Source organism: Protopterus annectens, chromosome 3.part1 (assembly GCF_019279795.1).
Source record: "Protopterus annectens isolate FY-2018-M chromosome 3.part1, PAN1.0, whole genome shotgun sequence".
In the NCBI taxonomy this organism is placed as follows: Eukaryota; Metazoa; Chordata; order Ceratodontiformes; family Protopteridae; genus Protopterus; species Protopterus annectens.
In genome coordinates this window covers 1493923741-1493947854 of record NC_056732.1, presented here as the reverse complement: position 1 = coordinate 1493947854, position 24114 = coordinate 1493923741, and the positions used below count along the sequence as shown (strand labels likewise).

At 39.0% G+C, this 24114-nt stretch overlaps 1 protein-coding gene across 1 annotated transcript in view; it reads right to left on the bottom strand.

The window, feature by feature from the left end:
• The window catches only part of DLEC1 (DLEC1 cilia and flagella associated protein), a 2498134-nt gene extending 2474347 nt beyond the window's left edge, over nt 1-23787 (bottom strand). Inside the window, exon 1 of the mRNA XM_044067561.1 lies at nt 23568-23787. Within this exon, the coding sequence (XP_043923496.1) occupies nt 23568-23753 (186 nt within the window). The 5' untranslated portion in view covers nt 23754-23787. The remainder of the gene's footprint in view (nt 1-23567) is intronic.
• Between the last annotated feature and the right edge of the window lie 327 nt (nt 23788-24114).

The following is a 24114-nucleotide window of genomic DNA, read 5'->3' as shown; positions in this document are numbered from 1 at the left end:
GAGTTAAAGGCACATACTCAAAAGAGCTGTACCAGAGGGAACAAATTAATCTTAGTAAAGTTGGTAGTACTATATACAAATGGGGAAATTATCATATTTGAAGATTTACTACATCACAAGTAAAAGCACTAGGGTGGATGGTAACAGAGAGTTGTAAGTTAACTATTTAGCTTCAGGAAGATGTTAGATATTGTACAAGCTTACTATAGTTATTTGACTATACTAAGACATTTTTTCTGAACAGCCAGCAGCCCACCTCCTGATAAACTGAGGGATCCTGTTAGAGAACGGTGCTCCAGAAGTTCTTTCAGATCAGCAGGATCTACATTGCATAGGGTCTGGTCTGGCAAGTAAGGACAATAATTTCAAGGACAGACCCAGCACTAATGGCAGCCAGTGCAGCTCCTGCGACAAATGTGAAATGCTACATGACCGAGTTGCCCTAGTCAGAAGCCTAGCTATGGAGATTTACACCCACTGCAACTGAGATACTACCCATCTACCAGTCCAATGTAATGAGTAGTGCAGTATTCTAAGTGAGATGAAACTATGATAAGTTCTGATAATGGAACAAGGTTCAAGATCTGGGAAACATCATTTAGATGAAAGCAGAATGTCTTGACAGCCAACACCTCAAGTGAATCTGCCATGAAGAATAAGATCTCTGATTCATGAAATGTAGTCCAGTTTACTGCCCCTGTAAATAATAAGGAGGCAAGGGAGAGGATGTTGTGACAGACAATGACATGAATTAGCAGCACCATGGTCTTTGCCAGGTTGAGATTTAAGTGACTTCATGACATCCACTTAATGGTGGTTTCTGTCCAGAGTCTTCCAGTGTGATAAAATCTGGCACAGATTCCTGAACAAAGCATTACGAGGAAATTAAAGTTCTGAGTTATGTGACTTATTGTTGCAACCTAGGAAATGCCATCAGCAGATACTTTTCTAAACTGCTACACAACTGTCATAGGAATTGAGCAGTAAATGACTTAAACATCTCATGTTATTCATCTTGGATATGTTGTATGTTGTCTACCATGTTATAGCTCAGTTCAATATTTATTAATTAAGGTGCTTAAACCTTAGTCCCAAAGAAATACTACAATAATAAGAACAGGAGCTTATATAGGAAAGTGATGAAAACTAGCAGACTTGTCAGTCTGATACAGTGGCACATGTAAGGCTTGAGATATACTCTAAAATAAAGATGGAATTTAAGGGACTTTCCAAAAGGGGGCCTCTTGACTCACATGCCCAAATTATGAAAGTGATTGCATAGGAAAGCTGTCAGGAGGGCAAAAGAATGCCGACCTGAGGTCTCAAGCCAATTCCAGGGAATGACCAACAGCATATTGCCTGTAAACCTAAGATGCCTGGCAGGAACATAGGAAAACGGGATCTCTTCCAAACAGGTGAGACTCAGACCATGAATGTCATGAAAGGTTAAAACTAAGATATTGAAAATGATCTCTCTGTAAGAGGTAACAAGTAAAGAGCGTACAGTAAAAGGAATAATATGACTAGTGCAAGAAGCCTGCATCAGTACTCATGTTGCAGAATTCTGTACCTGTTGAAACAAACAAGATTATTTTCAGAATGCTTGAAATGTTTTATACAATGTTTTTTGCCAGGATGTGTAAAAATTAATCAGATCTCTCTTTTCTGGTTCATGCATGCAGAAGCAAGAAAAGTTATTACAAGCAAATTAAAATAAAGTACAAAACTGCAGTTTATAGAATTTCTTCATTTACTACACACAGTAATTAATAAAGAAATTGAAATTAAAAAACTGAGAAGTGGGAAAAGTAAAATAAATATTAACTACTGGGTAAAAGTCTTTCAGTTTCTTGAGAAATCTGAGTCAACTAATCAACAATGTATTTTTAATTGAATAATTAATTGGGAGAAACTGATTGGTCAGTTAGTGTTCAACAGGGTTTTTTTTCAGAGTATTTAATGACTAAGGTTTTTTGATTTAAATGTATTCTGATGAAGTCCCATTGTGTTCCAGAATGACAGCACTCAATACATGGATTTTCACTGTGATTGTACCTATTAAAAGTGGTTAAAGTGGATTTTGCCATCCACAATCTCCGTTTTTTTATTTATCATTATATTGTTGTTCAGTGGATGTTTTTTAGCACTTTTATTCATTTTTTAACTAAGTATGGCATTTCTTCTGAGTGACAAAATGTCAAACTTGTTAAACAGTTCTCTATATAATGATTTATAAATTGTACCTATTAATGTTACAACCTTACAACGTATATAATGTAAACAGTTCCAAAAGTTATATTAATTTATATATTTTACAATGGTTGTATTGGTTTCCTTTCTCTTTCTAAAGGTTAATGAACAACAATATCAATTTGCATTAATAACTTGCTATGTAATGTATTCTAACAAAATAAATACACTGAGAAAAAATAAAATAAACTTTTAAATTAAAAAAAAATTTGAGGTAAAGAGCATTACAGTAATCTAGGTGGGAAGATATCAGAGCATGAATCACTACAGCAAAGATCAAACACAGACAAGACAGACTCAGATGTTTCAAATCTGGAAGATATTCTTCAGAGATATTAAGATACTTTAACCACTGCTGACACTTGGCCCTTCAATGTCAGTGAGCTGCCAGTTATCATTGTCAAATATGGCATATATGGCACATACTCCCAGTCTATTCTCCCCATAAAATATGAGAGGACAGAGACCAAAAGATGGATGAATAATGACATGACCGACAAACCCCTCAGTCTTTGAAGGACTGTGTTTAAATTGACTGGCTTCCATCCATGACTGTACTGTCTCCACATTCTTCAAGAATAATAAAATCTGATGCTTGCTTGTGTCAGAAGCTGAGTGCTACAGAATAGATCTCTCCTGTTATTACATATCCTAAATGTAACATATACATGGTGAATAATAAGGATGCAAACTCCTAGTAGCACCTCACACAAAAATAGGCTGCTAGTACAGGAATTAACACCAAATACCACCTGCTGATAATGACCTAAGAGGTAAGAGGCTAATCACTCGAGTCAAGTACTACATAAAGAAGGCCAAAACAGATGTTGCAGATGACTGATCAGAATGCCATATTCTATGACATCAAAAATTGCTGTGCTATCAAGCAGGACCAAGATTGATTACAGCATGTGATCTGTCACTATCAAGTGATTATTTACCACTATAACAAGGGCAAATGCAGTGTTGTGCCGATACCTAAAACCAGACTGATGTGATCAAAGAAGTCATGGGATGCTAAACATAGGTGAAGTATATGTGAAGCATTAAGTACGTACTTACTTGATAGCCTTACTAATAAAAAGCAGGTTAGAGACATGATGGTGATTTGTCAGATTAGATAAAGCTAAAGAAAACTTCCTCAAGATGGAGATACCTACAGTCTCTTTAAATTTAGTTGGTGGGGGAGGGGGAATGGCCTAAAAAAGTTTGAACAATCACTTCCAAGATGACTGCACAGTGATCAACAGCACTTTAGCTCTGCCAGTGGGAAAACATAAACCAAGAAAAAGGAATGCCACTGAAAATGTCTTTTTGGTAAAATTCAATTACTGGCTAGTAAATACATTCCATGTATACCAGCAAAGAAGAAGAAATTTTTAAAACCTGAATGAAAATCAACAAGAAAAGGTGAAGAGAAAACACTGACTGTGAAGGATTCTGCAGCTGTTCGGCAAAAAGCAGTTCAAGCTTTAGCTGTGGTTCAAGAGACAGTTTTCAGTAATTTAGAGGAAAAAATAAATCAAATGTACTCAGATGTGATCAAAATAAATGTAACACTGAAAAAATATATCAGTTCAAACAACAAAAGGCTGGAAAAAATAGAAGAAGCTTTAACAAGCCATTCAGATAAACTGATAAAACTGCAAAAATCAGAGGCTATCATGAAGAAAAAGACAGCTGAATATGAAGTTTCTCAAGAAGAACTGTCTTGCTCCACTCTTTTCACCTTTAACTACTCCTCTTACTATCATAACCATCAACTTACTACTTACTGTTTGCATTCTTTTCTTTCACTAGTACTTCTTTAACTCCTCTATTGTGGATCACCTACTAATCTAAATATGGAGTTACATGCTTTACATTTCTGACCTTATAAGCTTACTCATCCAATGTTTATTTATTTATTTTATTTTACATTTGTTGACTGGGATAGTCCGACTGGATAAATGTCCATTTTCAGCGGCAGCCCAGGGAGAAAAGCTCCACAGGTGGTTTAATATACAATCATTACAATGTGCATACAGATAATTAGTCTTCATAACATTAAACATATAGAACACATTTTACAGTCAAGTTGAATTTTTACAAATATAACACATTTTATAGTCCGGTTATATTAATACAGTCTAACCGTCTTCTAAACTAGCTTAACAAATATAAGTGATTACCACTTACAGACATAGAACTAGTAAACCAGTATGCATGAAGATTTAGTCAGGTTTGGAGTAGGGACATATCCATTGAGACTTGAAGTGCTTCTTGAGAGCTTTCTTAAACTGAGATAGGGTGGCATGTAGGGTAATGTTAGCTGGAAGGGAATTCCAAATTTTGCCAGCAGAGTTGGCAAACAGGGAGTCACCAGCTGAGTTGCTGGATTTAATGGTTTGCACTGATAGTCTATAGGATGACCAGAGTGATCTAGAGTTGGAGTGGGGATAAATGATTTCTTTCAGGGCAGGTGCATTATCTGGTTTGGTTAAGTGCTTTGTGAGCCACAATGAGTTGATTATACTGAATCTGCCTGGGAAGCTCTAGCCATCCAAGATAATTTAGATTTTTACAATGATGTGTTCTATAAGGTAGACCAGTTGCAAATCTTGCTATGTTGTTATAGCAGCTTGAGAGTTTGTTAAGGTCAGTTTTATTTAGGTTGGCCAGTAAAGGTGAAGCATAGTAGAGTGTAGAGAGTAGGTGGGAGCCGGCAATGGAAGTCCTAGCTTATGGGGTAAGGATGGTTTTATCCTATATAGTGAGCCCAGTTTTCTGTTAATGGTTTTGATTGTTTTGTTGACATGCACAGCAAACTTAAGATTGTTGTCTATAATGACTCCTAGCAGTTTTGTATGGGCATCTGGAGTGATTATAGTACCGTTATTGGCCTTAATGGAGAGAGATAATGCCAGGGATCTATGCATGGGGATGAAAAGTAGGAGTTTTGTTTTATTAGGATTTAGTATAAGACAGCGAGCAGCAAGCCAGTTCTCTACTATGTTGAAAGTACTCTGAGTTATTGATAGCAATATTGTTTGCAAGGTACCAGTGCAGATCAACATTGATTTGTCTGCGTATTGAATGCAGATGGCATCAGGGATGACTTTGTGGAGGTCATTGATAAAAATGGAAAACAGAAGTGGTCACAAGATGGACCCCTGTGGGACACCTAGAGTGTTGGGTAGGAGGTTTGAGAGTTTGTTCTGCCATAAAATAGACTGTAGTCTATTGTTCAGGTAGGATTCAAACCATCAGAGAGAGTGAATGCCTAGGGACATTGTTGCCAGGGAGTTGATGAGAAGATGATGACTGACCATGTCAAAAGCCTTGGACAGGTCTAAGAAGAGGGCTGAAGATAAATTGTTATTGTTCCTGTTATAGTTTATAGCATTAGAGAAGGTGAGAAGAGCTGTGGTGGTACAATGATATGGTCTGAAGCCATGCTGGGAGTTAGCTAGAAGGTTGTTTTGGGTTAGAAAGTACAGGAGTTATTTATGGACAAATTTTTCCATTATTTTTGCCAGAGGTGATAGGATGGCTATGGGTCTATAATTGGATATCTCAGTAGAGTTACTGCCTTTATGGAGTGGTATGACACGAGATATTTTCCAGACAGAGGGGACTGAGGATTCTGATATGGACCGATTAATTCGAATGGAAATGGGGTATGCTATGGTATCTGGAGCTTTTTGCAAATATTCTGCTGGGAGAAGGTCTGCAGCTAAGGTACTAGGTTTTAATTTTTTGAGTAGTGAATGAATGAAAGATGTAGAGACTGGCTGGAAGTTAAAGGAGGCCTGGGAGCTAGGAGTGCTATCCAGTAGGTTAGGGGAGTTAAGGGGTATTTGGCTAGCAAGGGCTTGGATGGTTTCAGTGAAGAAATTATTAAAGGTGTTAGCAACATCCGCTGATAGTTTATCAGCAGAGGCTGTGGGAGGTGGAGTGGTGGTTTGACCTGGGTGTAGTAATTTATTTATCCCTGGCCAGAATTTATGGGGATTATTTTGGTTTCCTTTTTGGAGATGGAGGTAGTAATTTTTTTATCTAATAGAATAACTCGTTTGTCTCATTTCTTAGTTGTCTAAATTTGGTTTGGTTTATAGGGTCTTTTGTAGCACGCCATGTTGTGTCTTTAGAGAGCCACGGGGCAGCTTTTGTTTTTATCCTCGTGGAACGAGCGAGAGCATGAGCATCGAGGATGGTGAGGAATTTATTGTTAAAGTGGGAGACAGCTTCATCAAGGGGCGTGCTTTAGGGTAGCCCAGTTACATGCCTTAGAGGACAACCGCACCCACAGACTCAAAAAATATGTTTATTTCATCATGGTTTGGTGTTTTCTACATTTTAACATCACTCTGGGAATATTTTGAGCTTTTTATATATTTTATATGCAATTTCTGACTCTGACCACATGGGGTCGGGCATCTTGAAATAATTCTGACTCTTTAGTCTGCCTCTAAGTATCCCAGAATGCATTGTTTGTCTCCAAAAAATTGCATCAGATCTGCCACGTTTTCTCTAAAGCTCCTGTCAGTCCACTGATTTTTACAGGCATTCACTGCTGTGTTATAGTCACCTACTTTTGGTTAAAATTTTATCCTTTTTCAATGACTACTTCAAACACAAGCAGTGCAAATGCTACATAACAGAATTGAAAAGTGCATTTTCACCAAACCAAACCGTGATGAAATAAACATGTTTTTTGAGTCTGTGGGTGCGGTTGTCCTTTAAGGCATGTAACTGGGCTACCCTAAAGCACCTGCCCCTTGATGAAGCTGTCTCCCACTTTAACAATAACTGATTTTATTCTTTTGGTGACCTTCTCACTTATTGTTTTAGGTTGTGATTGCAGATAAAGGTAAGTAAGTGGTCGCTGAGGTCATCAGGGGTGACCCCCACAGAATACATTTGGGGATGGCTATTGATTAGTATCCAATCCAGTATACTAGGTTTTTTTTGGTTATGTTTTCCTACCCTGGTAGGGGTGGATAAAACCTGTGTGAATCCATACAGGTTTACATGGGTGGTAGGAGACTGAGAGGAACAAGTGTTCCAATCAGTGTTAAGGTCTCCTAGTACAATGGTTTCTTGTGGATAGTTACTAGCTAACCATTGGAGGATGTCTTCTAGTGAACTGGTATTATTCCCTGGTGGAATATATACACAGACTATATGTATGCTTTTGTTTTTGTTAATATGGAGCTTGGCAGCAATTATTTCTGCCTTACTGACCTGGGGTGGTTGACTGGGGTCTAAGGTAACATTTAGTGTAGATTTGAAGAGTACAGCTACCCCCCTCCCTTCCTGGAAGAGCAATCGAGTCTAAGTATATTAGGTTGTTGGTTTCAGCCAGGTTTCAGTTAGGCATAGAATATCAGGGGAATGGACTTGTAGGAGGACATGCAGATTGTGCACTTTGTTATTTGTGCTTCGCATATTTAGTTGGCAGATCAGGAGGGGGTTGGGGGCCTTAGTAATAGATAGTGATTCATCTGGGTTAGTAGTACTGGATGTTGCTTTATCTAGGGTGGCAGGGCCGGGGTTTGGATAAACATATCCATCCATTGCCAGGTTCTTGTGTATAATTACTGTAGCTTTCAGGATTTTGTTTATAAGTTTTTGATAGTATTTAGATTTTGAGCTGATGTATCTGGGTCTAATTGGGTGATAGTGTTTTGTGGTTAAAGAGTTGGAAATAGTTGTAACTAGTGGGTGGTCAGTATTATGTGATACATCTGTGCTGGTTTGAGAGTTTGGGTGGTGAAATCCTAGGTAAGACTGGTTTTCGTAAATGATGAGAAAATAGAGAAATTACATGAGGGATAGCAGAGAGAAAAATGACATTACTTTGTATGGTAACATGATTGGAGGCTATATTGGTAATATAGGCTTAGGACCCTCAGGATCTTGAGGTTGGATATTTACTACTGGGGGGTGGGACTGGAGTAGTGTACACAGTATAGTACTGATTGGTCTGGTTAGGAATAAGGAGGGGTGGTATGGGGATTATTGATTGGTTCACCTGGAGGGGGAGTGGTATAGTGGCTATAAAGCTAGAGATAGTTATTAGAACCTAAACTACTGACATGCTAACTTAGTTGAGTTATCTAAGACATAGTCCCTATGTGCAAGTCCTTATTTTCTACTTTTGAATCCTATATGGCACTGTAAGTCAGTTATTGAATCTAAATGTTGCAAAGACTTGTGTTTACTCAGCTGCTATTGCTGTTGTACTGTAAATAACCATTACTGTGGAGCTTTTTTCCATGGGCCTCCACTGAAAATGGCCTCATCTAGGCCCAGTGAACCTTCCCAGTAAACAAATGCAATAAATAAATGACAGACAACACAGAGAAAACTAGAGATTTTTCTGCTGTACCAGAGAAACTGGAAGGAACAGACTGTATTAATTTTATGAAAGCACAAATAAGCAAACTGGACTAGTATTCCACAGCAGAATTTGTTAACTGAAAGGACACACTCACTGAGTGTGTGCTCCAAACATGGCCATGAAAAAGTAGTCAAGACCCATATTAGAAAACATGCAATCGTACCAATGAGGGGAGTTGATCCTGACAGAATTGTGGCAATGGGGCAGGATATTGAAGGTTGGAGACAGTAGAGTGTTGTGGAGGGTGATAGTTCACTGTGCACCTGGCAGAAGAGAAGCAAATTTATCCCAGCAATCAGGGAATGTCGAGAGGCAGGTGTGAGCTTCAAGCTGCTGTATCCAGCTGTCTTCACACTGTTTTTTTTTTCCTGGGGGATCAAAGTAATTTTTGATGCAGAACAGGCTATGGAAGAAATAAAAAGTTTATACAACAAAATGTGAGTCAGCAAGCAGAAGAGGGCTCTGCTTCTCATTTGTCTGACAGTAAGGTTCATAAAGAGACTTTGCCAGTAAAATCTTTTCCACTTTTCCAAAGGAAAATGCTTGAGCGACAGAAAAAAGCACAAGAGTTTATTTATTTTATTTGTATTTATATTTTAACCAGAAGAATCAGCAGTGCCTTGGACTTGAACCAGAGTCTGGTGTTGGGAGATGGAGATGAACAGGAAGAAGACCAGCAGCTCTGGAATTAATGAATATATGGAAGACTACAATGCATCTTATCACATTTGTGAAATATGATTTTGCAAGAAAGTGGCTGAAAAACACTGGACATCTGTTGATTTAAACTTGTGGGTGGACTGTAAAGTATATACCCAAATTTATATCACTAATGTTAGAATGACACTAAAAGGAGGAAACTAGCTGTAAGTAAAACAATTTTCTTATTATCAGTATTTGTATAAAACATTTCATGATATAAACTGAATGTTATGTACCATAAAAAAAGTTTTGTGTTGTGTTTAGTCAGGGGTATTTTAAATGCTGGGTGTCTTTTCAGTGACTGTCATATGTGTTAAAGATATTATAGTAAATGAGTATTTCATTAAGTTGTAAGAAATACAAGTTTTACTGTATAACAAGAGATAAAAGGCTGGACAAAAGCAAGTTTAATGTTCATACGCTGTACTCTTGGGCTGCTGGCATGGGGGTGAGGTATAAAAGTGTACTGATTATAGGGTCTATATTACGTTATCGAACATTTACATGTTCGAATGTCATATGGTCGACACCATATGATCGAACATGTAAATGTTCGAACGTTTCAACGGAGATCTAAGTACAGTGCGGAAATGGAAGTTTTCCATTGACTGCACTGTAGTACGATCTCAGAGTTGGTATATTTAAAAAGCAGGGGGTGCAGGGGGGCTTGCCCCCCCCATTTTTAACCTTTCAGGTTGTTTTTTTTTTTGAATATTTAAGAGTTCAAACATATGGTGTCAACCATATAGTGTTTGAATTTTTAAATATTCGATAATATAATATAGACCCCTGATTATACTATATGTAGAATTAGGATATTTTCTCTTTTTATTTTACAAGGGTGAATGTCTATATTACTACCTTTGATTTAAGGTGTAAACATGTTTTTTTGTAAGCATGTAGGCTTAAAGAAAAGACAAAATGATGAAAGCCATGAGAATGCTAAGCTTCTTACAACTGCAAAAATATTAGCTTGTTTGTTTTCCACTGGTAAATGTACAGTGGAGTCAAGAAGTCTGCAGCTGAGGGAAGCTGTGCATTGTTTTCTGAGTGACATTTACAAAGACTCATTGCTGAGTACATTCCATGGAAACTATCACTCATTTTGTGCATTCAAATTGGGTGTTTGTTTAAGTAGTTTATTACTCATAAACACATCTGGATGGAGGATTGGAACATTACACTTAAATGAACTGACTGCTACACACATACATGCTTTTACTCTGGCTGCTCACTCAAAATGACACTCTTGCTTGCACATGCTCAGTACTTATATGCATGTGCTCATAGACTGGAATGGCTCTTAAAGGCACAACACACACTCTGATGTTCCTCTGACTATTCTGTCACGCAATGAAAACATGACAATTGTATAGGCATGTAAATTATACAGACATATATAAACAAGAACAATCATGCCCAGGTTGCAGTGTATCTAGGATTATGTCTTGAGATATGACCTGACCTCATAATGTAATAATTAGAACTGGGTTTAGCAACAGGGACAGTCACTGGGGAATGTTCTGCTTCAGAATTTTCAGGAATACTTTCAGGAACAGGAGCAGATGATGAAATGTTCTCTGGAACAGGAACATTGAACAAATCATTCTGAAAATTAGTCTCCATTACAGGCAAGATGATGTGACACTGGCTCAGACACTGGTAATAAATGCTTCCGATTCCATCTAAATTCCATCCCTTGCAATTCAATTATGTATGATCTCGGTTCTTCACACAAATGTTTCACAAGCCTGATCTGATCAAATCCTTTTGCTGCCTGCATCCTCATCATCTCTCCTTCCTTTAATGGATTCAGAGGTTTGCTGGTTTAGTCGTACTAGGACCTTTGGGACAAATGCTTTTTTAGAAGTTGAGCTTCTACTGCTTTGTTGTTTTTGCACATGGAACCAACAAATTCTTACTGATTGGTAGTGCAGTTCTGGTTTGTCTTGACATAAGTCTCTGAGCAGGTGAACTACGTAAATTATTGCGAGGAATGTTTCTGATTAAACAAGTTTAGAAAAACATTAGTATTGTCTCGTTTGGATTTCTCTATCAGCTGTTTTGCACTTTGAACTACATGTTTAGCCAAACCATTTGATTGTGTGTATTCAGGACTATTAGTAACATGAACAAAGACCCATGTTTCAGCAAATCTTTTGAACTGCTGACTTGTAAAGTATGCACCATTGACAGAAATGACTGTACAGACTACCATGGACAGAAAAATGTCTCTTCAACTTCATAATGACAGCACCGGAAGTTAGGTTAGGAAGTAGGCAAGTCTTGAACCAATTTGAATAGCAGTCTACTAACACCAAGTGATGTTGACCACTCCATTCGACAATATCTGTAGCTACTGTTGACCAAGGTAGTTCAGGAATCTGGCTTAACTGAAGTGGTTCATTTTGGTGATGCAGTTTATTACTATTATAAACAGAACAAGAAGAAAATTCCTTCTCAATATCTTTTGACATAGAAGGCCAAAATACTAGACCTCTTACCATTCTTTTGGTAGAATCAGTTCCTGGGTGGCCATGATTGTTGCAAGGATGTTGGAACAATCACTTTTGGGCTTTTCATGATGATACCATCTTCCATCAAAATCTCATCTCTGTAAGGAAAATACTGTTGCACATCTACTGGTAAGCAATATTGCTTTGAGGGCCATCCTTGACTGATAAAATGGTTGAGCTTCTGTAGAACTGGCTCTGAAGCTGTCTGCATTCTAAGCTCAACAAGATGTGTGGAAGAATAATTTCTCACTTCCATGACTTCAAAATAAGGTTTCTCATTGTCATGATGTTCAGTGCTTTTTCTGGGCGATTGGGATAAAGTATCAGCAAGATAAAGAAGTTTGCCTTTTGTGTAAACAAGACTGAAATTGTACTTTTGCAATTTTAACATCACGTGTTGCAATCCTGCAGGAGCTGTGTACATTGGCTTTCTCAAAATAGTGACAAAGGTTGGTGGTCAGTTTCAGTTTAAATAGGTCGGCCATAAATATAATCATGGAACTTCGAACATGCAAACACAATTGCCAAGAGCTCTTTTTCTGTTTGACCATACTGCATCTCGGTTTGGGTTCCAGTTCTCAGTGCATAGGCTACTGGTCTACCCTCTTGAAGAATGACTGCAACAAAACCAAACTTAGAAGCATCACAGGAAAGAGTTACTAGTTTGTGAACATCATAGTATCTTAAGGTGGATGGGGTAGCAATTTTCTGTTTCAGGACATCAAATGCTCTTTGGTGGTGTTCTGACCAAGACCAAGTTACATCTTTGCATGTCAGCTCTCTTTATAGTGTTGAAAGTTGACTTAGATCTGCAATGAACTTGCCTAAATAGTTGACCATGCCAAGAAAATGTTGTAAGGCTTGGACATTGTCTGGAGCTGACATCTCAAGAATTGCAGTTTTCTTGGAAGTATCTGGTTGTAAGCCTGAACTTGTAAACAAATGACCCACATAAGTAACAACTTCTTTTAGCCTGAATTTACATTTCTGAGGATTCAGCTTAATATTCACTTCACAAGCACGTTCCAGAACTTTCCTGGGGATTCTTTCATGTTCGACTTCACCATTGCCTCCTACAAGAATATCATCTACTATTATGGCACATGGGTAGGAAGAGAAAATCTGTTCCATCACACATTAAAAGACTTCACTGGCAAATTCATCCAGCCATCCATCCATCCTCAGCCCCTTTTCCCATTTTTGCACATGGGGTTGGGGTGTCACTTCCACAGTGACAGTCATCTCGAGCCAAGTTTTTACACGACCAGGTAGCAAGCACTGCCCCAATACTTATTTCGTGACACTCACTTGCACGTACACTAACACCTACAGCCAGTTTAGAGTGTCCCATCCACCTACTGCATGTCTTTGGAATGTGGGAGGAAACCGGAGCACCCAAAGGAAACCAAAATGACCACAAGGAGGACATGCATACTCTACAGAGAAGGCACCCCAGCTGCAAATTGAACCGGAGAACCTCTTGCTGTGAGGTGACAAGGCTCACCTCTGCACTACCACGGCCACCTTTGGCAGAATTTATTCCAAATGGCATTCTCAAAAATCTATACCTTCCAAATGGTGTACTGAATGTGGTTAGCAAGGAAGATTTTCAATCAAGAAAAATTTGCCAAAATGAACTTTTTGTATCTAAGACAGAAAAAACAGTGGCATTTGGCATAAGGGCAGCAACTTCTTTGACTGCACACATTGGATGATGAGGTCGTTTTAGTGCTTTGCTCAAATCTCTTGGATTAATACATATTCTAATATCATCTGAGCTTTTCTTATGTGCTACCACCATGGAAGATACACATTCAGTTGATTCTTCTACTGGACAAATTACTCCTAAACGCACCATTCTCTCTAGCTCGGCTTTGACTCTGTTCTGCATAGCTACTGGAACATCCCGTGCTGTTCTGATGACTGGGCTTACTTCGTGGTCTAACTTCATGGCATACACAATGGGGAGTTTGCCTAGTTTGTCTTCAAAAATATCAGCATACTCAGAAAAAAATAGCTTGGGTGAAATTTGAGCTTTTATCATTCATGCTTACATGATGGACTTGTTTATTAAATGAAAGCAGTCCCATTTTCAAACTTTCGTTGACACCTAATAATGCCTGCATGTGTCTCTTGACTACATAAAATTGCAAGTCATAGCTGTTCCCAGCAGACAGACATGATAGCACTACTGAGCCTTTGGTTTGAAGTTTTTCACCACCATAAGCAACAAGCTTCACACACTTTGCCAAATTAAGTTGTTCTCCAGCTTTTACTCTAGCAAATGTTTCTGCTGACATAACATTGCACTTTGAATCAGTATCTACTTGAGCTCAATAGGTCTCCCATTAATCATAACAGTACAAAATACTTTACTTTTTGCCCACAGATCTAATGCATGGACTGTTTCACCAAGCACAGACACACCATCAACATTAAAAGTAGGGTCGCATCTTTCTAATTATCAACTTGCCTCTTTGAATGCTCTTTTTTAATAAAAGAATGTGCCTCTTTAGATTTACAAACCCTTTTAAAATGATTCCACTTGTTGCATTTGTGGCACTGCTGACCAAAAGCTAAGCATTTCTCCCGTTTGGGCTCATGGCTACTTCCACAATTATGAAAGCTGACTGAGTCACTCCTCTGCTTTACTGAGTGTGGCCTGGGTCTCACTGTAGCTGCTCTAGGTTTTACAGGAACCTTGCCTTTAGGCCAGTATCTTTTAACCTTGTGCTGCATACTATCAACATTAACACTGGAAGACACTGCAAGCATACTTTTCTCATTTGTAAGCGTATTTCTGTGCTTTTCCAGGAGCTCATATATCTGACAAATCTCTGTGGCCTTGCTCAAAGTTAAATCACTGTCTCAAAGCAAAATTGTTCTCACTGCATCATTATTAACACCACACACAAGCCTGTATTTTATTAACTCATATCTCAAATCACCACATCTGCATGTTTTAGCCTTTTTTCTCAAGTCGTTACATAGGCTGCAAAAGTTTTACCAGGTCTTTGGTCTCTTGTATAAAGTACTTTCCTTTCCATTGTAATATTCATCTGGAGTTTACAAATTTATCTAAATTTACATTTTAAGCACTTGGGGTCTTCCTGCATTTCTGCCAGTACCACAATATGGTGGTCTTACCCCTCTCCTGCAAACACAGCAAGTGCATACCCAAATGAACACCCTCTTTCAATTGCTTCTGAACCAGCTAAATTAAGCAGAATAAATGCCTTTGTACATGCATCTTTGTCAGAAAAAACAGCCTGTATGAAAATACCATATTCCTACTCAAACACTCTCCAATCTTCTGCAATATTGTTATCAAACACAAGCAGGCTGGGTCTGCAAAATCCTTCAGCCATGCCAACAGATTGCTTTTAGACACAGTGCAAACTTGGCTCTTATAATTATGTTCTAGCATTCCCACACCAGGTACTTGTAATAATAATCAAATGCACAATAATTTCTTTAAAAAAATGTGTTTTGCCTGAATCTCCTTGGTTTTGACTGTGCTTCTCAAACATTTTGGAAATATAGAGTATATTTTAGAGCATTTATTATAACTGTAACTGCCTTAATATTGCTACAACTCAAGTGCTCTAGGTTGCACTGCATCTGAAGTGTTTGTGTGTTTTAGCTGCTTTTCTGTATATATATATATATATAGACTTCTCTGTATATGTAGACTAGCTACTTATTCTGCTGTGTTACTGCCTCTTAAATAATTTTTCAGTTGCGCATTTGCCTTGCTTCATTTAAAAAGTTTTAAATTGCTAATTTTGTAGAGTTTTAATTGCATTTACTATTTAGGACTACACACTGAAGTGTGTTAGCCTTTTATGTGTTTATTTACTGTATTATTGCATTGTTTAGCGTGTTTCAACAAAAAAAAATACTATCTTGTTTGCTCATTTCCCACCTTTTCTAGCCAGTCCATATCCCAGGCTTTGCTTGTCTCAGGACTTTATTTTCTGTGCTCAGAGCTATCCAGACCTTGCTGTGGTAGAGGAAGTCCTACTGCTTACCAGTGGGACTGGTGAGCATTGTACTGCCTATCTAATGCTAGAGGAGTGGTTTCCAGCTCTGAAATTGTAATTTTATTAGCCTTTTTGGGCTGATTTCTATCCCTTTCAACTTTCTGAGTTAAAAACGTGTGTGTTTGCACATTTTTCACATCATGCAGCACTGCGAGGCTACAGTTAAACTATTCCAAATGCCAGAAAGTCTGCTCCTCAAATTTTCCCTTAGAACTAGCTGGTTTCTCAGTAGTAGCACTAAAATCTAAACCCCTGTGACTAGCACTTGCTATAGAACCTGCTGGAAAGCACTAGGAAGCCTGAAACGGATTCAAGCACTCAGCTCTCCTTCTCAATAAGGAGAAATTAATCATAGGCACTAAACAGCCTATAATTGCAAAGTACCTTGCAAAGGTAAGGGAAAACAGTTCTTAAACTTTACAAAAAAGCACCTAAACAGGCATGTGCAAGGGTCAGCTTCTGGTGATTTTTCCTGTCCACCTGGTGAATCTGGGCATACTGGGGCAGTGCAGCAACTGCCCCATGTACACAGACAATCCTCTTCTCCTACCACCCAACACTACAACCTACGAGAGATGCACTTACATAGCTAAACTGGAAGCAAAGCTCTCTCCGGTCAAGATTGTGCTAGACAGTCAAGAGGAGAAGGTTAACACCTGCATTACACCTCAAGCAACTCATAGCCCTTCAAAACCCACACCATCAATACCCACACATAGCAACACTAAACCCACATATGCGGAGGCCCTTAACATTAACCTGCCCAAGCAACAAGGACCTTCGAAGCCGAAATGCAAACAAACACCAGTCACAACCAAAGTGACACATAGCTCACAACACCAGTGTGCCACCCAACAACAGCCCCTAAGGCAAGACAATGTACCCAACACTTTAGTCATAGGTGACTCTATAGTCAGGCACACTGATGTCCCACTCACCAGGCTGAACAAGGAGAAAATTACAGTCAGCTGCCTGTCGGGTGCCAGGATCCGCCACATAACGCATGCACTCAAGTCACTCCACAACAAGTACAAATATGACTCTGTCATTGTCCATGCTGGAGTGAATGACTTGAGACGTACCTCCCTGAACTACATGAAAAGAGACATGGAAGAGATCTTGGATTATGTGACCCAGGCAGGTATGACCCTAGCCCTGAGTAGCATCCTGCCTTCGCCCAGAATGATATCACAGTATAAGGACAAAATGATTGACTTCAACATTTGGCTAAGCTTCTGGTGTCATTCAAAGGGGATCCAGTATTTGTCTGCCTGGGAAGACATGATTAACAAACCACGATGCTTTGTCAGAGATGGTCTGCACCTGTCACCCCTGGGATTCAGGTTACTGGCTAAAGCTCTTGCCACCCCTATAGTGCCTTTTTTAGGCAAGGTTCAAAGGATAACACCACCACCGTAACAGATACAAGAATGCAAAATCTGAAGGTAATGCTACTCAATGCTAGAAGTCTAAACCTCAAAATGCACTCTCTTGAGGCACTCCTAAAAATGGAGAACATCGATATCTGTGCAGTAACTGAGACCTGGTTCAAGGCTCCAGAGAGCACCCCTGCAATACCAGGCTACAATTCTTACCACACGTTTCGGCCACAAAACCAAGACCGAAACACTAAAGGTGGAGGAGTGTCCATATTCACCAAGGATATTCACACCTCCAGGCTAGTTGCCCAACACAATGCATCTGAAATTTTCCAGGTGCAACTAACACTAGGTAAGACTGCAATCCAAATTGTAGCTTGCTACAGATCCCTCACCATGCCCCAAGATTGTCACTACACCTTTCTAAACATACTGGAAAATATTAAGATACAAACAAACACCCTAATACTGGGTGATTTCAACTACCCTGCCATTAATTGGAAAACTACTCGGGTACCAACTCCTTTTCCCAACGGTTCTTGGAATTCATAAATTCCAACGCCCTGGATCAACTAATCCATTATCAAACCAGGGGCTCCAATATCCTAGACCTGGTCATTACCAACATGGGAGATAGATGCTCCACACCAGTGATCACCCCTTCATTGGTCAGGTCTGACCATAAGCAAATTATCTTTGACATCCACATCCCACCCCCACCCCCCAGTAAGGAAACCTCCTTAAAAAATTTCTCCAAAACCAACTTCATGCTACTGAAGTCAGAAGTGACAAACTTCACAACACCCATGCAAATGGGATCTGGAAGTTCGACTGCAGAATCCTACACTAAGGCACTGTACGAGCACATCCACTCATGCATGAATCGTGCCATCCCAGATAGAACCAAGATGCTCTTCTCCAAAAAAAGGAAGCCAATCTGGTGGTCCCCTGCTATAAACAAACTGTACAACAGAAGGAAGAAACTGTTGCAGAAAAGAGGAAAATCCCAGGATGCAAAAAACTCCCTCACCAGCCTCAGTAAGAAGATGAGATCCCTCATAAAATCCTTAAAAGCTAGTTACGAAAATAAAATTGCCAAAGATTCCAAAGACAACCACAAGGTATTCTAAACTTATGTCAAGAATCTAAATGGCAATGCTCAGATCTGCTCTGAGCTACAACAGAATAGCATAAAATATACTGATCCCAAGGATAATGCCAATATCCTGGCAGATCGATTTAGTGCCAACTTCACCCCCCTCTCACCCCCTAAAGGGCCCATCTCAATACCAAAAGATTGACAAGTTCCGATAATCACGGCCACACAGGTAGAAACCGCACTCTCTAAAGCTAAGAATACAGCATCCATGGGACCAGATGACATCCCAGGCTGTGTACTACATGAACTACAAAATGAACTGGCACCTCACCTAAGTGTCATGTTTAATCATAGCCTCATCTCAGGCTTCATGCCCACTGAGTGGCGCACAGCTACAGTTATCCTGCTCCACAAGGGAGGATCCACCTTGGATCCTGGGAACTACTGTCCCATCAGTCTGACAAGCCTGATCTGCAAGGACATGGAACGCATTATCATGGAACTTATAAACAAAGACATTGGCAACCTTCAAACACTGGACCCCACCCAGTTTGGGTTTGTGAAGGGCTGATCTTGTCTCCTGAATCTGATTGACTTCTTCGAATCAGTCTCCAGAGATGTGGACCAGGATAAGATGGTCCACACACCCTATCTGGACCTTGCCAAGGCCTTCGACACCGTCCCCCACTCTGGAATCATACATAAACTTACTAAGCTGGGCATAAATCCCTATGTCACTTGATGGGTTGCCAACTGGCTTACTGACAGAATCCTGACTGTAAAAGTAGCCGACTCCAAATCCAGCTCCAGACAAGTGACAAGTGGAGTATCTCAGGGTTCAGTCCTGGGACTATTCTTGTTTGGCATCTACTTCTCTGAAGTACAGGCTAACACTAAGGGACTCTGGCTAACAAAGTTTGCAGATGACTGCAAACTGGGAGCCATTATTGAATCCCCAAATGATGTGGATATTCTACAAAAGGGCCTTACAGAAACAGATACCTGGTGCCAGAGCCATGGGCTCAAGCTTAATGCCAAGAAATGTATAGTTATCCCCTTTGGAAAAAAACATGTGCCCATGAATTACCACATAGGTGGCAGGACACTAAACACTGAAAGTGTGATGAGAGACTTAGGGACACAGGTGGACAGTGGTCTCACTTTCGATAACCACATTGCCACAACAGTCAGGAAATCCTTCTATGTGGCACACCTCATCACTAAGGGCTTTTCATCCAGAAAAAAGGAGGTCATTGTCCCACTGTACTCATCCCTCATTAGACCCATTATAGAGTATAATGCCCTGTTTGGTATGTACCTCACAAGACATCTGCAACAGCTGGAAAGGCCACAGAAATACCTCACTAAAAGAATCACAGACCTAAAGCAGATGCCATATGCTGACCGTCTAAAAAAACTCCAGCTATACTCTGTGGCATATCATCTACTCAGAGGCGATCTCTGCTTAACATACAAGGCCATGTCAAACCCTGAGCTGTTGGACATGCTCCACTTTAAGAAATCCCAATCCTTCAGAGCCATACGCTCCAGGGATCTAAACCTTGTCATCACAATGAACAAAACATGCTGGAGGGATAGGTTCCTGACCCAGAGACTCCCCATACTCTGGAATAGACTGCCCATACATGTCAAGCAGAGCGCCTTATTGGCCCTCTTCAAAAGGAACCTTGATGATTGCATGGGAGATAGGAAATTCACCCCGGGGATCATGTCAGTCGCCCTGCTAGACAGGGGTCCAGAGAAGTAAATATTGTGGAAAGAAATATCCAGGGAATTGTTATGGCTAGGCTTGCATAGGCCCTAGGGCCGATAGCCTAGTACCAACCTATGAACCTATAAATGACTGCACTTTGCAAATAACTGTACTGTAATACTACACACACTTGCTGACACTTGGCACACTTCAGATACTTTGAACAGCTTTAGTTAATACGAAAAAGTTGTACATTGTAAAAATATGGCCATTTCCCTTTTTTATGCATTTTATGTGATTTGGAAGTTATTTTGAGCGTTTTCATAAGCATTTTGAATATTTATTATCAGTATATGATAGTTTTGAACATGTTGTTTAATTAGAAATTAGTTTTGAATGTTTTGAATGTTTTGTTTTATATTCATTGAGTAAAAAATCATTTAAGAGAGCTTTAGTACCTAGAAATTAATTTTGGACCTGTTTGCGAGTCGTTTGAGCTTCAGATGATCCACTCATGTATATTCATTACTGACTGTGCCCCTCATGGTTTTGACTTTGGATCCCATTCTGACACCCTGTCACTCATCTTGTGTATTCAAATAAGACGATGAGGCTTGGGTATTCGTTTAAGTAGTTTATTACACACAAACGCATTTGGATGGAGGACTGGAAGATTAAACTTGAACTAACTGACCGCTACACACATACATGCTTTCACTCTGGCTGCTAACTCAAAATGGCACTCTTGCTTGCACAAGTATAGACTGGAATGACTCTTAAAGGTACAACACACACTCTAATCTACAGAAACAAGCTATCTGCAGGTGTAAGCAGTTAATCTTAAGAATTCTGAATATTCTTTGTTGAGGGAAAAGCAAAATTTAAAGGTATAATGGCAAACAGATCAGGGAAAAAATTAAGTTTGAAATCATGACAAGTAAATAAGAGGGAACAACCTCCTTAGCAGCCTTAATACTGTAATGCTGTTAACAAAACACTGTACAATTCAGGTTTATTTAAATATAATCAGTGCACTTTTTCTTAGAACTAAAAGTTAATTTTTTCTGAAAGCATACAAGCTGTGTTTCATATGTGGGAGGGTTAGAGAGATAAGAAAAGAACAGACAGCAATCAGTGTAGATGGGAGCACAGGCTGTAGCATGCACTTTAGCAGGGGTAGCCTTAATCTTAGTTTAGATAATGCCTGTAGGTGCTGATGTCAATTTGGGGCAGTTGTTCAAATCTAGAGGGTTAAACTTCATGTTTTGAAGATGTATATATTTTTGTGCATTTGTTTTAAGTTAAAAGGGAATGGGGGTGTTTTATATTTAGTTACTTGTTTGAGGATTTTCATTAAAACAAAAAGTCTTGAAAAATGTGACATAGGTTCAAATGGAGATGAGAAGAAACAACTGTAAAAAAGACCAGCCTGCCAAGCATTTGTATATGCATGTAAGAGAAAAGCTGGAACTACATGTTGAAAAAAAAATGTCATGTATAATAGGTGGGAAAAATAGTTCTTTATCACGATGACTATGCTGTCCATATTTTCCTGGAACATGAATCATATTACAGGTAGAGATAAAAAGGAAAGAGTATTGAATTATAGGGTCTATATTAGAAGAGCGAAGTGACGAAAGAGCGAACACTTTTTCGTCGACACATAAAACCCGAAGTCTGAAAACAATGAAGTTACGGAATAGCGATTTTTCCCTGGGAAAAAAAACACTGGGCGTTCTTGGGACTTTGCTGTTTTCTCCACTGTGGTGAAGTCTCTTCTATCACTAATGGAGCTTATCTTGCAACTAATATAAATATGCCTGTTTTCCTTGGTCCAATGTATTCCGCTGAATAATCATCCTGAAAACATTTCAAATTCACATGTTCATTTCTTTCCAAGTGTGTCTCTTGTAGCGTAACTATTTGCACTCCACATTTTTAATATAGTTCACTATTCTTTTCCGTATTTATCTGTGAGACCATTGACATTTAAAGGCGGTACAGAAAGCATCATTGTATTAAAAAACTATTATTCCCACTTTTATGTATTAACAGTTTTTTGTTAAATTTCTAGTTCCAGCTTTTGTGTTACATGCATACACTGTTTGTCAGGTTGAACTTTTATACAGAATGAATTAAGGGGAAAACTGTTAGAGGGAAAATTTCTAAAATACAGGTGTCAATGAGTTTTTGTATTGCAGAATTATTCCTAGATAAGCTTTACCAGAAACATGAGACATGGGTACAGGCAACTGTATTTTGCAAGTTTAGATGTACCTCATAATTCTGCTTTGTTATTAAACAAAGGGATATTATGGAACATTGCTTGCCTAGGGGTAGCAGTTATAAGCATACATAATATGTTGTTTGTCCTTGTTTTATTATAAGTTCTACAATTAATACAGCATTGTTTCTGTAAAGGAAATTACTAAAGTTAAGGGAAACATTCTGGAAACAAGAACATTCTAAACTGTAACAAATTTGAGTAGATACAAAATGATGATTGTATTGCTCTGCTCTCTATTTAAGATTTACATTATAATTGGAAAGTACTTTCCAATAGGTACCACAAGGGCTAGTCAGTTATTTGTTTCGTATACTTGTGTGCCAAGTTAGATTTAGCATGATTTTGCTTTATATGTAACCTCAGCTTGCTGCCATTCTATTCTGAATAACAAATGTCTTATAACATATACTTCCAAGCCTCAGTGAATTTACTGAGGATGGACAGTAATAAGGAACCTCTTAACAATGAGACTATGAAGTAGCTGGCATCTGACATATGAGGCTGGTGGTACATTCACAGACATGATCTCCAATAACTGTAATCAGTTATGGGAACTATTCCTTATGGCGTTGCTGGTGGGTGGGGATGTAGCACCATTCCAAAGAAGCAAGCCGTGCACCAGGCAGGCAACCCAAATTCTGGAATGCAACCCTGACTTGATAAGCTTTTATTTAGTATCTTTCTAGATGCACAACTGTATCAGAATTCTATTTATATGTCTCAAACTTACAGCTGTAAAATCCATCACACTCATAATAGAAGAGCTGTAGATTATATACTCCAGGTAGTTCTTTAGTAACCAGCGACTCTGATCATTTTTAAAGATATTATTGGGAAATGGGATAAACATGCATTTAAAACATTGTGGAAGACCACGATCAGATCCAGAGCTCTCTACTTCGCTCAAAAATTATGAGCAAAGCTAAAAAACTATGGAGTGGTACTCAAATCAGGGCAAAATTTTAAATATTACTGAACTTATTTTAGTTAAGAGAACAAATGATTTTGCTTCAGCGAGTACGAACCTATAATATGCGGTATTATCAACCAATTGCAATCTTCCGTATTTGCAGACAGTCATACATTTTTGGAAGGACAAGGCAAATATGAGACACAGATAAGGACAATAGAGATGTTTGGTCGTAGCCGATGACCAACTGCAGTTTATACAGTTTACCACTATTTAATTTACCTGCGTTTTCTCTGATGCGGGTCGGTGTCTATACATAGATTGCTCGGCGGCAGTGATCTTGTCATTTTCTTGTTTTTTCATTTTTATAAACAATGACAAAAAACTGCAACATAAACATACAACACACAGGGGTCCAAAAATGTTGTAAAGTGAAGTTGTCACAACTATGCAAAGCACAATGCACATAAGCCGATAGAGAAAGCTACCACGTGAGGCATCTCCATAGTAACTGAAACAACTACAATCGCCCCTAGGCTCCAGATCTCGCAAACTCTTGCGATACTTCATAACAAACACATTAAAGAGGACGAAGTTATTTCGAGATTCACAACTGTGCTTACATTGCGTTAAATCCTTCTCCTACACGATTTCCAGTTTAAATCGGAGAAACGCATGTAACAAAAGAACTATTATGTGTGCGGTCTCAACCGTGAGCCGTCCCGTTTATCAATTATGCCTACATGTGTGTGTGTGTCTTTCGGCTTTTCCCGGTTGGGGTCGCCACAGCGGAACTCCGGTCCGCTAATGATTGGCAGTAGAGTTTTAC